General features: G+C 41.4%; 1 protein-coding gene across 4 annotated transcripts in view; it reads right to left on the bottom strand.

Moving 5' to 3' along the window:
- LOC133601882 (uncharacterized) overlaps nucleotides 1-16,174 on the bottom strand; it is a 47,907-nt gene that overhangs the window by 26,929 nt on the left and 4,804 nt on the right. For 2 of the 4 annotated variants that reach the window (XM_061955018.2, XM_061955026.1), the window contains exon 3: nucleotides 8,293-8,326. The exons of the other annotated variants lie outside the window; for them this stretch is intronic. In XM_061955018.2, coding sequence (XP_061811002.1) covers nucleotides 8,293-8,326 — 34 coding nt within the window. The remainder of the gene's footprint in view (nucleotides 1-8,292; nucleotides 8,327-16,174) is intronic. 4 annotated transcript variants of the gene reach the window in all.

Genomic DNA, 16,174 nt, shown 5'->3' with positions numbered 1-16,174 from the left:
CTGTTCGACAATTTGCTCACACATTTGTTCACAAAGTGGTGACCCTCGCTCCATCCTTGTTTGTGAATGACTGAGCATTTCATGGAAGCAGCTTTTATACCCAACCATGGCACCAACCTGTTCCCAATAAGCCTGTTCACCTGTGGGATGTTCCAAATAAGTGTTTGATGAACATTCCTCAACTTTCTCAGTCTTTTTTAACACTTGTTGCACGCATCAAATTCAAAAGGAGCTAATATTTGCAAAAAATAACGTTTACCAGTTTGAACGTTGAGTATCTTGTCTATGCAATGTATTCAATTCAATATAGGTTAAAAAGGATTTGCAAATCATTGTATTCTGTTTACGATTTACACAACATGCCAACTTCACTGGTTTTGTACAACAAACTTAACAACAGAGAGAAAGAACAACAAAAGTAACTTTTGACTTGCAGCAACTTTTGTGGGGCATCTGCGTGCTGAAGAACGGTGATCAGTGGAACGATCTTGCAGTGTTTTTACTCAGCCGTAGTCATTAAAATCTATCTATGCAGTTCATCTATCCATCCATCTATGTTCTTCTGCTTATTCGAGGTCGGGTCGCGGGGACAGCAGCCTAAGCAGAGAAGCCCAGAATACTCTCCCCCAGTCAATTCGTTCAGCTATTACGGGGGGATCCTGAGGCGTTCCCAGGTCAGCCAAGAGACAGTCTTCCCAACAGGCCCTGCGTCTTCCCCGTGTCCTCCTACCGGTGAGACGTGCCCTAAACACATCCCCAGGGAGGCGTCCGTGTGGCATCCTGACCAAATGCCCGAACCACCTCATCTGGCTTTTCTAAATGTAGAGGAACAGCGGTTTTACTTCGATCTCCTCCCGAATGACAGAGCGTGTCACCCTGTCTGTAAGGGAGAGCCCCGCCACCCGACGGAGGAAACTAATTCCGGCTGCTTGTACCCGTGATTTTGTCTTTTCGGTCATAACCCAAAGCTCATGACCATAGATGAGGATGGGAACGTAGATCGACCGGTAAATTGAGAGCTATGCCTTCTGGCTAAGTTCCTCCTTTACCACAACGGATCGATACAGTGTCCGCATTACTGCAGACACCGCACCGATCTGCCTATTGATTTCACGATCCACTCTTCCCTCACTAGTGAACCAGACTCTGAGGTACTTCAACTCCTCCACTTGGGGCGAGATCTCCTCCCCAACCCGGAGATAGCACTCCATCCTTTTCCAGGCGAGAACCATGGACTCGGACTTAGAGATGCTGATTCTCTTCCCAGTCGTTTCACACCTGGCTGCGAATCGCTCCAGTGAGAGCTGAAGATCCTGGCCAGATGAAGCTATCAGGACCACATCATCTGCAAAAAGCAGAGACCTAATCCTGCAGCCACCAAACCAAATCCCCTCAGCACCCTGACTGTGCCAAGAAATGTTGTCCAAAATAGTTATGAACAAAATTGGTGACAAAGTGCAGCCCTGGCAAAGTCCAACCCTCACTGAAAACGGGTCCGACACACTGCCGGCGATGCGGACCAAGCTCTAACACCGATTATACGGGGATCGGACTACCACAATCAGACGATCCGATACCCCATACTATCGAGCACTCCCCACAGGACTTCCCGAGGGATACGGTAGAATGCCTTCTCCAAGTCCACAAAGCACACGTGGACCGGTTGGGTAAACTTCTATGCACCCTCAAGGACCCTGCAAAAAGTATAGAGTTGGTCCACAGTTCCATGACCAGGAAGAAAACCCCACTGCTCCTACTGAATCCAAAGTTTGACTATCCAGCGTAGCCTCCTCTCCAGTACACCTGAATAGACCTTACTGGAAAAGCGGAGGAGATAGTTGGAACACACGCTTCAGTGAATGTTCCAAGTTCTTCCGGAGGTGGTATTTGAAACTCTCTGACAGGAGACTCTGCTGGACGTTCCCAGCAGACCGTCACAATACGTTTGGGCCCGCCAGGTCTGTCCGGCATCCTCTCCCACCATTGGAGCCAACTCACCACCAGGTGGTGATTGGTAGAAAGCTCCGCCCCTGTCTTCATCGGAGTGTCCAAAACATGAGACTGCAAATCCAATGACAACCACAAAGTCGATAATCAAACTGCAGCCGAGGGTGACCCGGTGCCAAGTGCACATGTGGACACCCATATGTTTGAACATTGTATTTGTAATAGACAATCAGTGACGAACACAGAAGTCCAATAACAAAACACAACTGTGGTTCAGATCCGGGCAGCCGTTCCTCCCAATTACACCTCTCCAGGTTTCACGGTTGTTGCCAATGTGAGCATTGAAGTCACCCAGCAGAACAAGGGCATCACCAGAGAGAGAACTCTACAGTACTCCCTCAAGGGAATCCAAAAAGGGTGGGTACTCTGAGCTGCTGTTTGGTGCATAAGCACAAACAACAGGCAGGACCCGTCCCACGACGCGAAGGCAGAGGGAAGCTACTCTCTCGTCTACTGGTTTAAACTTCAACGTACAGGCTCTGGGCCGAGGGGCAAGAGGAATTGCCACCCCGGCTCGTCGCCTCTCACTGCGTGCAACGCCAGAGTGGAAGAGAGTCGAGCCCCTCTCGAGAGGACTGGTCCCAGAGTTCTTGCTGTGTGTCGAAGTGAGTCTGACTATATCTTGCCGGAACTTCACCATCTCATTCACCAGCTCCGGCTCCTTCCCCCCCAACAAGGTGACGTTCCACATCCCAAGAGCCAGCTTCTATAACAGGGGATTGGATCGCCATGGGTCCTGCCTTTGGCTGCTGCCAAGCTCACACTGCACCCGACCCCTATGCCCACTCCTACGAGTGGGCATGACCTCAGCTGCTTACTACTCTGACTTTGTTGGACAAATGTGAAATAAAAGAGGCAGTACACGAGTGGAGAATGTAATTATTACCCATTTACTTTATCACCTGTTGCAAAAATAGTTAGGGACACTCCGTTTGTGTAGTTATTAGCCTCAACTCGAGTGAACAGAATGCTGATGCTAACAAGCTAACACTAAAGCCAATGTGTTTGTGTTTTCAACGTGAGATAAACACGGACATTCATTCTTTCTATATTATTTACAGCTAAAATGGAACACAAGGAACAGCCTAAACCTCATGGATTCATCATTAACTGAGAGGACGACTTTCTGACTGTTGGACATTGCGAACAAAAGCCTGACTTTTTATGAACAATTTGGTACACTATTTTTTAAACCATATAGTCTTGTATATTATTGCTTTATATTTAATTTACTTATTTATTAGTAAAAGAACCATGAACTAATATTGTTTATTTACATGGCATCAGTGTAGAAATATAGTAAACCACTCCCTTTTACTTCATCAGCCTGATTTGTATAAACTACCCTGAACTGTGAAATGCAGTGAAAACACAAACCACACACTTCTGCAGGAAACTATAGTTTCAGGAACTTGAGGTTCCAGGAACCAAAAGTTTACTTTTGGTGGAAAAGGGCCTATTGTGTCAACGCACAGCTCAGTAGAGATGTCACTGCATGATATGTAGCGCAATTAATGTTGCATTATCAGCACGACGTCAATGGAGCTCAGCCGAGGACGAAGTCGTTTCTTGGTAGCTTTGTTGGGCCTGTTCCTGTCTCTGGCCGTGCGGCCCAAGCAGACAATGGCGTGGAGCACTGTATGTATTGTATGTCAACGTAGGTGCAATTGTATATGCGCAATATGTATTATTTATTGCTCATTATTTGTTTTTTCATTGTGTTTTACTTTGTAGCTGTGTGAAATGGTGCCGCCGAAGTGACAGCTGGTTGCCACTGCACTGCAACCACATAATTTTTCCATTGTGGAATGATTCAAATCTATCCTATCCTATATCATAATCATTCAAGGAAAAAAATAATACTCATCATTTAACAGCCATTAGCTTGACTAATGTATAAGTGGCCTCCGATCCCGGCATCAAAAATGCATACAGGGCTTCTCTGCATCCATGCAAGACACAAGGATGTATTGGCCCCTAATTGCAAAAAACGCCTGTGGCAGCTACATGCCAAGAGACCACCTTTTAGAGTGCCGCTTTAAAATGCCTTTGTAACTCACATAAATCAAAACTAAAAAAAACCTTACAGGGTTTCCCCTAGACTGCCAAGATACATGTGGCGGTTGGGGCATAGGTATGGACGTGGTCACCATGACGCCAAACAGTAATTTGCAAAATTTGCTATGATGATATTCGTTTCTTTAAAAAGGCGAAATCATTTATAAAACTATTTGAAAACAAATCTGTTATTCGTATTAACATATTTTGTATCGTTTTGCCATATTTTCAATTGTTGCTGCTTATTGTACAATGTGCTTTTTATTAAAAACAACTAGCAACAAATCTAGCAACTTTTTCTGCTGTTATTATAAAATGTAATCGTGTTGAGAGACTACTTCTGTCCCTCCATGTCCCTGACAAAAGAGGCAAGCTGCAACAAGCATGACGTCACACTTGCTTGGTGCTGTTGCTCCAGTTGGACTTTCTCTTTAAAAGCCGCCGCCACTGTCCTCTTAATATTTGCTAATTTTGTAGATAGATATCCGCAGGTTTATCTGGGATAAAACAACATTATGTCCACTTCGCAGACTAGCTGACAACGCTCCAGACAAAAACGTGTGTTTTGTTTACGTTCGGTTTTGTCATCGCGGTTTTCGGTAATCAAAGTACTTTTTTGGTGTTCGAGTTTTCGGTACATCACTTGTCAATATTGCGAAAATAATAAGCCATATATATCAATTTATGCTGTAATGACCAGCTAATGGTAATGTTTTATATTCGAGTGGCTTAGATTTGATGTCAGTATTTCCCCATGTCCAGTCCGTGCCTGAAAGGTGATAGGCGGAGAATAAGCAAGTGTTGTTGTGTGTCCGGGTAAGCGCGGACTCGCGAGACAAAAGTGTTTGCACGGGAGGTAAAACCTGTTGGAATTGTGCCGTTTGTTATAAGATTGGTAATGTGTGTTCAACCATTCAAAAAAAGACTACAATTTAGCCTCCAACAAATACCAGGAGTTAGAAACTTTGCATTAGAAAATTTCCTTTTGTGCCATTTCTTACAACTGAATGAAATGCTAACACAGTAGATTCCAACGACTTATTTTGGGCTGGTAGTGGTTGTTTCAAAGTGATCGTTTTGCCACACATCAATGCTAACGAGGGAAAATTCCATTTTAACGACTATATATGGCATTGACAAAAGAGCTGCTCTTTTGCATCTCAACAGTTGCTTTTTTTCACTACCATAGAGTTTGAAAGTGTGACAAAGTAAACGCAATGCATTGTGGGTCTTGCGGGACTCCGAATAGCTTTTTTTTTTACACGGCTGAATGTTAAGACTCCATGCTAAAGTTTTGTTCTTTTCTTAAACAAGTTAAAAACATGGCGCAAACGTGCGGCATTATTAACTGCCACAAAAAGATTTGGTGGGCTTTTTCTCATTTCCAGCGTGAAAGCAAAGCCAAAGAATTCAGGTTAATGACCTAATAAATCCATCCATCCATCCATCCATTTTCTACCGCTTATTCCCTTTGGGGTCGCGGGGGGCGCTGGAGCCTATCTCAGCTACAATCGGGCTGACCTAATAGACACTGCGAAAAGTCAGGATAGCAGCCGTGAGACAATCAAACATCACTGTTAACGCCATCACCTAGTGCATGTTGGTATGTTCAAGGCATTTTCAGACTGCCAGGTTTGAATCAAAGCATGTTTTATTCTGTTACACATTTAGCATTTAGTAGGCTGTTAGCATTGTCCAAGCTAGTTGTGGGCTACAAGCAATGTATATAATTTTGGAATAAAACATGTCAGTTTACTTTTAGTCATGGGTAAGCAAAAACATTTTTGAGTATTATTTTTGGAGAAGTAGCCCACTGATCAAAGTATTTAAAAGTAATAATGGGCTTGATTTTTTTTCAGGGAAACCTGCTTATGAAATGAGGCATGAAAGCCATAGATTAATACCAACTTGAATGGAGGACAAAGACTTTGGTGTAAAAACTGACTGTGTTGACAAGATACAGACAAGTTTGGCTTCGACAATGGGGGAAGCTTACTTAAATATCTTGTCCATATGTATCAATTCCACCAATTTTATGTTGTTGTTTTTTTTAGGTAGCAAGCCTTTGGAATAGAGTACAATTTGTCTCGGTACAATCCCTTGATTTTTTTTATTTTGTACGATATATTTTAACCCAGTTTGTTGCTCCCTCACACATTACTGTCAACAAAATCTTTGGCCAACAAAAATGACTGCCGTGAACAGACAATGCATTGCAAAATCACAAGTTTTTTTCGAGTCCTATAGGGCGGCACTATTCTTTCCCGGGCACACCCTCCTTTGCGGATAAATAGTTGGGGTTTTGGCACTAGCCTCTCGACTACATCTGACCAATTGAAATCTATGAGCATGAACTGATGAAGCCTACTTGGAGAGGTGAAACATCTAAGACAAACTAAACAGTCCATTTGCGATCGATTGAATGACCTGAGAATACAATGACCTGGATGAATGAGAATGTCCATAAACACTTTAAAGGCCTACTGAAACCCACTACTACCGACCACGCAGTCTGATAGTTTATACATCAATGATGAAATCTTAACATTGCAACACATGCCAATACGGCCGGGTTAACTTATAAAGTGCAATTTTAAATTTCCTGCGAAACTTCCGGTTGAAAACGTCTAGGTATGATGACGTATGCGCGTGACGCCGATGGTTGAAACGGAAGTATTGGGACGCCATTGTATCCAATACAAAAAGCTCAGTTTTCATCGCAAAATTCCACAGTATTCTGGACATCTGTGTTGGTGAATCTTTTGCAATTTGTTTAATGAACAATGGAGACTGCAAAGAAGAAAGCTGAAGATGCGATCGGTGTATTAGCGTCTGGCTACAGCAACACAACCAGGAGGACTTTGACTTGGATAGCAGACGCGCTATCCGACGCTAGCCGCCGACCGCATCGATGATTGGGTGAAGTCCTTCGTCGCTCCGTCAATCGCTGGAACGCAGGTGGGCTTCGGTGTTGATGAGCAAATGAGGGTCGGCATAGGTGGAGAGATAATGTTTTTATCATAGCTCTGTCAAGGTCCGTAGCTAAGTTAGATTCAATGGCATCGTTAGCAACAGCATTGTAAGCTTCGCTAGGCTGGAAAGCATTAACCGTGTAGTTACAGGTCCATGGTTTAATAGTATTGTTGCTTTTCTGTCTCTCCTTCCAGTCAGGGGTTTATTTCTTTTGTTTCTATCTGCAGTTAAGCCCGATGCTATCACGTTAGCTCCCTAGCTAAAGTGCTTCACCGATGTATTGTCGCGGAGATAAAAGTCACTGTGAATGTCCATTTCGCATTCTCGACTCTCATTTTCAAGAGGATATAGTATCCGAGGTGGTTTAAAATACAAATCCGTGATCCACAATAGAAAAAGGAGAGAGTGTGGAATCCAATGAGCCCTTGTACCTAAGTTACGATCAGAGCGAAAAAAGATGTGTCCTGCACTGCACTCTAATACTTCGCTCTCACGTTCCTCATCCACAAATCTTTCATCCTGGGTCAAATTAATGGGGTAATCGTCGCTTTCTCGGTCCCAATCGCTCTCGCTGCTGGTGTAAACAATGGGGAAATGTGAGGAGACTTTCAACTTGTGACGTCACGCTACTTCCGGTACAGGCAAGGCTTTTTTTTTATATCACCGACCAAAAGTTGCGAACTTTATCGTCGTAGTTCTATACTAAATCCTTTCAGCAAAAATATGGCAATATCGCGAAATGATCAAGTATGACACATAGAATGGATCTGCTATCCCCGTTTAGATAAAAAAAATTCATTTCAGTAGGCCTTTAAAGGTAATGGTATAATTCGCTTAATATTAAAGTGCGGCAGGCTTAAAATTAAACCCATTCCACTTTTTCCCCCCACATTAACCTTCATGAAAGACTCATCTTAGCCAACGGGCTGATTTTTTTTACTGCCTTTGTTTCAGCAGGTTACACGCTGCTGCCACATGCTAAGACTATTCATACCTGCTATGCAAAATGCATACAGGTTGACAGGTCTTCCACATACTGGTAAAAAAGTTACAATGTTTTAAATTAATTTCTGCAACAAAAGTACTGGTCTCTCTTGAACAAGAGCATTGAATGGCACTCAAAAGGCCTGATTTCTGAGAGCATATCAGAGTGGTAGACGAGCCACCACTCCATGAAAAGAAGCATGAACATCAAGGTCTCAAGCTTCAATACTCTCAGCACAGGAAGCGGTACCATATATATTGGAGACTTACCTATGTCAGCAGTGGGCTGCAGTTGCTGCTTTGCCTGTCAGAGGAGGGAATAAGTCCACATGAAGAAAGAGACACATACAGGCATTAGTGACACCATGATAGCTGCTGTGGACTGAACTCCTCGTTGATGCACACCACACCTTATGACCGTCATGCATCAGCAATGGCATGTCATGGATACAGGTGTACAGATTCTCATCAAGTGAGAATGTGCATTGGGCAGAAGAGAGACATATACACGCATTAGTGACAATATGGTAGCTAGGTTTGGACTGAACTCCTCGATGCACACCACACCTCATGACCGTCATGCATCAGCAATGTCATGTCATGGATACAGGTCTACAAATTCTCATCAACTGAGAATGTGCATTGGGTAAAACGGCAGGAAATGCCTATTAAGGGTGCGCTCACACTTGTACTGTACCAAAAATGAAAAAATAAATAAATAAAAATAAAGATACGGTTTGCCTTTGCAAGTATATTTTAGTAGTAAATCAAATAATGCTTTCACTTAAGCATCTGCATGAATGTATGCCCTGTTTGGATAGCATATGTCAGAATCAGAAGAGTTTTTATTGCTAATGTTTGAGAACGGGTTCACAAACTAGAAATTTTACTTGGCGCAATTGTGCAACATAAAACACATATAACACAGAATAGAATAACATGAGCTGTAACTGAGCTATCAGATCTTGTTATTGTTCATGTGCCTGATGGACGAGGGGAAAAAACTATTCAGGTGGCGGGAGGTGTGGGTCTGGATGGACCGTAGTCTCCTGCCTGAGGGATGAGGGGAGAATAGTTTGTGTCCAGGGTGAGAAGAGTCAGCTGTGATCTGACCCACACGCCTCCTGGTCCTGGAGGAGAACAGGTCCTGGAGGGGTGGGAGTTTGCGGCCAATAACCTTCTCAGCAGCACGTACGATGCGCTGCAGTTGATGCTTGTACAGGACTGTGGCGCCGGGGAACCACACGGTGATGGAGGAGGTGAGGATGGACTCGATGATGGCTGAGTAGAACTGCACCAGCATCTCGGTCGTCACCTTCAGTTTCTTCAGCTGCCGCAGGAAGTACATCCTCTGCTGGGCCTTCTTGATGAGGGAGCTGATGGTCGGCTCCCACTTGAGGTCCTGGGTGATGGTGGTGCCCAAGAAACGGATGGAGTCCACAATGGAAACGAGGGTGGGAGAGTCAATCAGGGTGAAGGAGATGGTGGGGCTTTGACTTTCCTGAAGTCCAAGATCATCTCCACTGTTTTCTGGGCGTTCAGCTCCAGGTTGTTGAGGCTGCACCAGGACGCCAGCCGGTCCACCTCTCTCCTGTAGGCGGACTCGTCGCCATCCGAGATAAGCCCGGTGAGGGTAGTGTCGTTCGCAAACTTGAGCAGCTATACCGACTGGTGACTGGAGGTGCAGCAGTTTGTATACAGGGAGAAGAGCCAGGGGGAAAGTCCACAGCCCTGAGGAGTATCAGTGTTTGTGGTTCGACTGTCCGAGACAATCTTCCCCAACCAACGTGCTGTCTTCTGTCCGTCAGGAAGTCATTGATCCAACTGCAGAGGGAGTCGGGCATGCTGAGCTGATAGAGCTTGTCTCGTAGCAGTCCAGGGAGGATGGTGTTGAAGGCAGAGCTGAAGTTCACAAATAGGGTCCTGGCATAGGTTCCTGGGGAGTCCAGATGCTCCAGGATAAAATCGAGGGCCAGGTTCACTGCATCATCCACAGACCTGTTGGCTCTGTAGGCGAACTGCAGTGGGTGGTGATGTTCTTGAGGTGGGGCAGGACCAAGCGCTCAAAGGACTTTATGACACCAGACGTCAGCGCCACCGGCCAGTAGTCATTAAGTCCTGTGATCCGTGCTTTCTTGGGGACAGGGACATTGGTGGAGGTCTTGAAGCAGGATGGCACGCGGCATAGCTCCAGAGAGGTGTTAAAAATGTCAGTGAAGACAGGAGCCAGCTGATCGACGCAGTGTCTCAAGGTGGAGGGGGAGATACATCCATATTGAAGTGTCTTTTATACTGTCAGGATGCTGCCTGTAGTCACGAGTAGTTACTAAGCCTGGGCCGATATTCAATAAGTCAATTAACCGACGACAAATGAAAATTAAGTCGCTAAGTTTGCCAGCGTCGATAAATCGCCATGTGCATGCTTCAAAGGCATTTACGCTTTTCGTTGCTTTCAGAAGATGTGCGCGTTTGTGTCATAACAAAAAGAAAAGAAGATGAGTGTACTCTCTTTACTTAATTAAGTGTATTTGACTCTTTGTGTGGTCAGGCTAGCATTACAGAGTGCAACTAGTTAGCAGGTAGCAGCTAACTTTGGCAAAATGATGACAACGTCAAATGCCACTGCACCAGTGTGGTAATATTTCAACTTAAACCTTTGGAAGAAAATGAGTCTATTAACACCGAGGAGCCAGTTTTATGACTGAGCGAGAATACACAAACCTGCACGTCTCCGTGAGTGTGAACTGTCAGGTGGTTGTGTTTGAAGTGCAAACACAACCACCTGACAGTTCACACTCACGGAGACGTTCGGTGAACAAGCCAGGTGAGTGTTAACAAAACAACACAATATAGTGTCCCGCTTACAGAAATGCTGCCATTTAATACTGTTTAATACTAACACTTTTCAAAGTGCTGCAAACGCTTGACAGACATTTATCATGTTGTCGTGTCAGTGTTTCTCACTCAGAATCATTATCTGCCAGGCGTACGTTTTTTTTGCATATGACCTGTTAATACATCTGCTTATACTGTAGTGTTTATATTGTTACTCTGCACTTTTGATTTAAAAATGTCCCAACATGTTTGTCAGTTAAGTAATGTACAACTCGACCTCTACCTGCATGTTCCATATTGAAATACAACTTTGTCAATACTTTAGCCATTTTATTTATAGTTTTGGTTGTGTATATTTGAGACCTCCAACACCTCCTTAACATACTGTATTGCTTTTGGTTGTGATTTGTATTCAAGTGCAAAATTTGTCCAACAGACAAAGTATATTTTGTTGTTATAATTTCTTTGTTTTATTCAACTTGAAGATTGAAAAGTTTCATTGCCACTACAATGTTAAAATATACAAAAAATACATGTTTATTGCATTTGAAAAGATATGCTTTTATTATTATCATGTATAATTACATCAGTAGTTATTTTGCGCTCAAAAAAATAATGGCAATAATCATAATAAATAATTATCTACGATAATTTGTAGGTCAAAATATCGTTAAGCAAAATTTGTTATCAGCCCAGGCCTAATAGTTACTTAGACTTCCTTTTTATTGTCATTCAAATTTGAACTTTACAGCACAGATAACTTCTTCTCTACTGCAATTTTGATTGCTGCCCGGAAAGTATTATTTACGTCACTAACCATGATGTCATCACACATCCAACTGTGCATGAAAGTACACTGTCAACTCGCAACAATATCCCACTTGGTTGGGTTTTGTGTAAAAGGCACGCAATAATAAATTGTTACTGCTCTGATGCAGCTATTTTCAGGTATTGCAATGTGAAAGGGGGACTAACTGCATAAAAAAATGGCCTTTCAAATTTGTATTTCACTACAGCGGGATATGCAGGGGCAGTAGGTAGCGAGTCGATGTAACGTACGTTGCCTCGACACAAGTAAAATCCAAGTTTCAGAGACTAAGCTCGAAACAGGTATAATGTGTACCAGGAGAGCAGCGAAGTGTACCAAGCGTATACAAGAGTCAAAACGCATAAAAAGAGTGAATAATTGCTGGCAGGTCTGCAACCATGCAATTTACTGCATGGTTACACCAAGCCCTATAAAAGAGCATGGATAAATTGGTGGCCGACAAGGAAAAGCTGCAGCAGCAATGTATAAGTCCTCCAAACACAGAAATTGACACCATACAAGTTAAGTTAAGTTAAAGTACCAATGATTGTCACACACACACTATGTGTGGCGAAATTTGTCCTCTGCATTTGAACCATCCCTTGTTCACCCCCTGGGAGGTGAGGGGAGCAGTGTGCAGCAGCGGTGCCGCGCCCGGGAATCATTTTTGGTGATACAACAAATGCAACGTGGAAATTCTGCTAATTCAAAAATACCGCAGTCACCCATAAAAACAATTTCATGAGGGAGATGCTGCAAGTTTACCCAACAAAAACAGTAGATTTTTCTTTACGTCAAAGTTAAGAATTTGGCTGTAACATTATACAACATCACAGAGCAACATACTTATGAAGCCAATGTTAGCTTTACAATGAGACTATGTGTTCTCATACACAAAGAAAGATGTACCTTCTCAATGAGCCTCTTAAAAAAGGAACTGCAATTTTTGGGGGGGATTTTGCCAATCGTTCACAATCATTATAAGACATAACAACGGATGTATTTCAAAAAAAAAAAAAAAAATGCATTTCCACTCGTAAATAAACGTAAATAAAAGTCTGCTTACAACAGAGCCAATGAGAGGTCCTCTATTTTGCCCATAAAACCCAATATACAACCATCCAAAACCCGCCAACAACATTCCATTTACGTTTTGTGACTTGAATATTAATCAAGTATAAGTGATATTGTTATTATAAGCTCTAACGCAGACAAAATATTTATAGCGGCACCATGATCACAAGCTTGAGTGCCTATGTTGACATCATGTAAGCTGCCTCCTCGCTTCCTTGATGGCCAATTTAGACCCGGAAAGGACGAGAACGACGCGGAAAGCGGCTTACCCCCCTCCCCTTTTGTTCGCGAGTCATTCGTCATCTAAATGGGACTATAACAAGATTCTATCAACTGGCATCCTAATGACAGCAGACACTGCTTAGTAAGTGATGTTTTAATATGGTTGTTGGCTCTCATGAAGTCTACAGTGAATCATAATCAGTGATGTAAAAAAGGTAAATGTGATGCGATTTTGAAATTACTGCGCCATGTATGCTTAAAATGAGCAAAATACATAAAGATTAAATATAAAACTTCCCTTTTACTACATTACATATATACTTACAGCATGTATAAACAACCTGATTGGAGTTGTTTAAATGTTTGTATGGGCTTTTATCGGCAGAATACAGCAACCCCCATAGGCTCCATTGTAAGCAGACTTTTAATCACATGTATTTATTATTTCAGATGCATAACAAAAAGACAAACATGTGATCTTGGATTATATAAGGATTGTGAATTATAAGCAAAATTCCCCCAAAAAGTGCAATTCCCTAAAGTCAGACAATTTACTACTGGGTATTCTGATCATGTCTTTTATGACAGACATCCCTCAGGCACAAGTCTGCTGATAGCACAGTAAAATTCAGTTTTAATGTGAAATTGCTGCATTTCTCTCATGCAATTGTTTTTCATCTTTCTCTTATGTGATTACAGCATTATCAAGTTTAATTTGTTTTATGGTGTTAATGAATCATTTCTGTATTCGAAAATGTCCCTATCCGCTACCACGTGATACATTCACTACATCACACATTTTATCAGAGAGCTGAGGATCGGAGAGCCACCACAGTGGGGCTAAACTCAATTTACCTCTTTAGTCACAAGGGTTGTCAAAAGTATCAATACTCAAAAAAGTATTGATACCACAACGTATGCAGACACAATATACTCAATTGCAATTTATAGGATCAATACTATAACTCCAAGCAAACATTATGGGATCACATGACACAAAACTACAGTAAAATTAAACTTCCTGGCTTTTAGAAACATTAAAAGAAATCAAGAATATCAATTGTGGTAGTCAGTAACCGTTTCATTTTTATTTTATTGAAATGGTTGGCTGTGTTGGCCTGTAATTTGGTGGCGACTTGTCAAGGATGTACCCTGCCTTTCACCAGAGTGCAGCTGAGATAGGCTCCAGAGCGCAATGCTGTTGGAGGAGAAAAATATTTGATGTTGCAGTTTCATTTTGAACATGCAGCTAGTGTCCTTCCGTCAGCTGCTGGGACTGAGTTACCATGCAGCAGGCGATGTGTCGAGAATGTTGCCACAACTTGTTTATAAAGTCTGTAGTTTGTTTACTGGGATGCTCACTTGTCCTTTAATTTAACTGCTAACTTTGTTAGTGTTCCAATAACATCAATACTAGCCAACATTTTTTTGTCATTTCATCAAATTGAACGCTGGCTGTGTTGTCGGTGAGGCACAAAGATTGTTTCTTTGATGTGTGAGGTATCACTCCTCTTTATTTTTGTTGCCTAAACTGTTGTACTGAAGTACATGGTTGTTGTTGAAGAACAAAGCTTGTTTATTTGATCTTCATTAGACAAACTGCTTTGTGTTTTTTATTGATATCAAAAAGTAAACACCATGTTTTTTTTTACATTGTTTTTTTTCCATTCCATAAAGCAATTACTTTAATAACCATTCATGTGACATAGCATTTTGTTAATGTTTTATGGTGTGTAATTAATTCCTATACAACCGATTTCTGCTCAAACTCTCAATTGATTTATACAGCATATACATGTACACACATTAGTATGTACACAACTTAAAAAATACATCTATGAAAATGTAAAAATAGAGATGAAGGCATCATGTAATAAAACATCTGACACGCTGATACTGTTAATGAACAAAAACAAATATTTGTCTTTATATATAGATCCAGCATCTAGATCATTTTTATTAGATATTACAAATTACATGATGGCGTCGTGTTCACACCCCAACATTGTTTTACCAAACAATGATTAATCATGATTAATAACGAGATTTCAACATTGATAAAAATAATCTTAATTATTATTTTGCCCATAATCGTGCAGTCCTTTGTGTAAGACTTGACCTCATATATGAACACCATTTTTATCTATATGGACAAAAAGTGCAGTTATGTCTTATGTCCATAAGGTGCCATCTTGCGACTTTTTCACATGTATTTTTATCTATAGTATTATTTTGTTTCTGCCATATTACTTTGTTTAAAATGCTTGTGTTGCTTTCATATGCACATTCAACTTTCTACTTAAGGTAGAAAGTTGAAAACAAACATACATTTTGAATGTGTTTGTGTTTTAAAAAAAATACAACTTTGTTAAAGTATTTCTGTACAAGTAGTTTTGGATTTTTTTTAGCACATTTAAAATGACCGCGATAATCGTGATAATTTTGGTCACAATAACCCTAATAAGAAATGTTCATACCGTGACATCCCTATAATGGACAATTGTAACGTAATTGTTTTGTCGAAAAAATATATAAAAACACCCCGACAATACTTTTTTTCTTATTTTTAACTGTTAAGACATCACATAATTAACGTTAATTGGTATAAACAACCTGGGCGCAGCCATTTTGGAAGCATGTGTCTAAGGTTAACAGACAACGAGAACAGCCGAGTTGTTCCGAGATTTTTCGAGAGATACATTAGTTGCATCAGGGTCTGGAAGGACGTCAGGTGTTCAGTGAATTTAGGTCAGGCAGCTCTCAAAATGGCGAGTAAGGAACGAATAAAAAAAAAGAAAACCTGAACAATTACAGGTTGTTGTGAAAAAAAATTGCAAGCTACACAGCTTCTTTAGGTAGGTTAATTTCATTATTTAAATGGAGTGCTAAATTAGTCGATCGTTTGCCCTCGAAACTCAAACCTGTCAATGCTGTTTATGTGTTGCATCGTGAATGTTTATTTTGATTTGTGGTTGTCAACGACACAAGGATTTGTTTACTCTTTTGTAAACGTTGAACATAAGTGGCTGATGTAAACTATAATAGAATGAAAATTGCATGGCGTTTTATATATTCGTTTATACACAACTTTACTACAGGTTAGGTCATACACTATACGATAGTGTATTTCAATTGATTGACATTTGATATATATATATATATATATATATATATCTCACATGCATGCTTTTGGAGGCCATGCCTCGAAAGAAA

Source organism: Nerophis lumbriciformis, linkage group LG04 (assembly GCF_033978685.3).
Source record: "Nerophis lumbriciformis linkage group LG04, RoL_Nlum_v2.1, whole genome shotgun sequence".
Taxonomy (NCBI): Eukaryota; Metazoa; Chordata; class Actinopteri; order Syngnathiformes; family Syngnathidae; genus Nerophis; species Nerophis lumbriciformis.
Note: the sequence above shows the minus strand (reverse complement) of the source record. Positions and strands in the feature narration are given on the sequence as shown.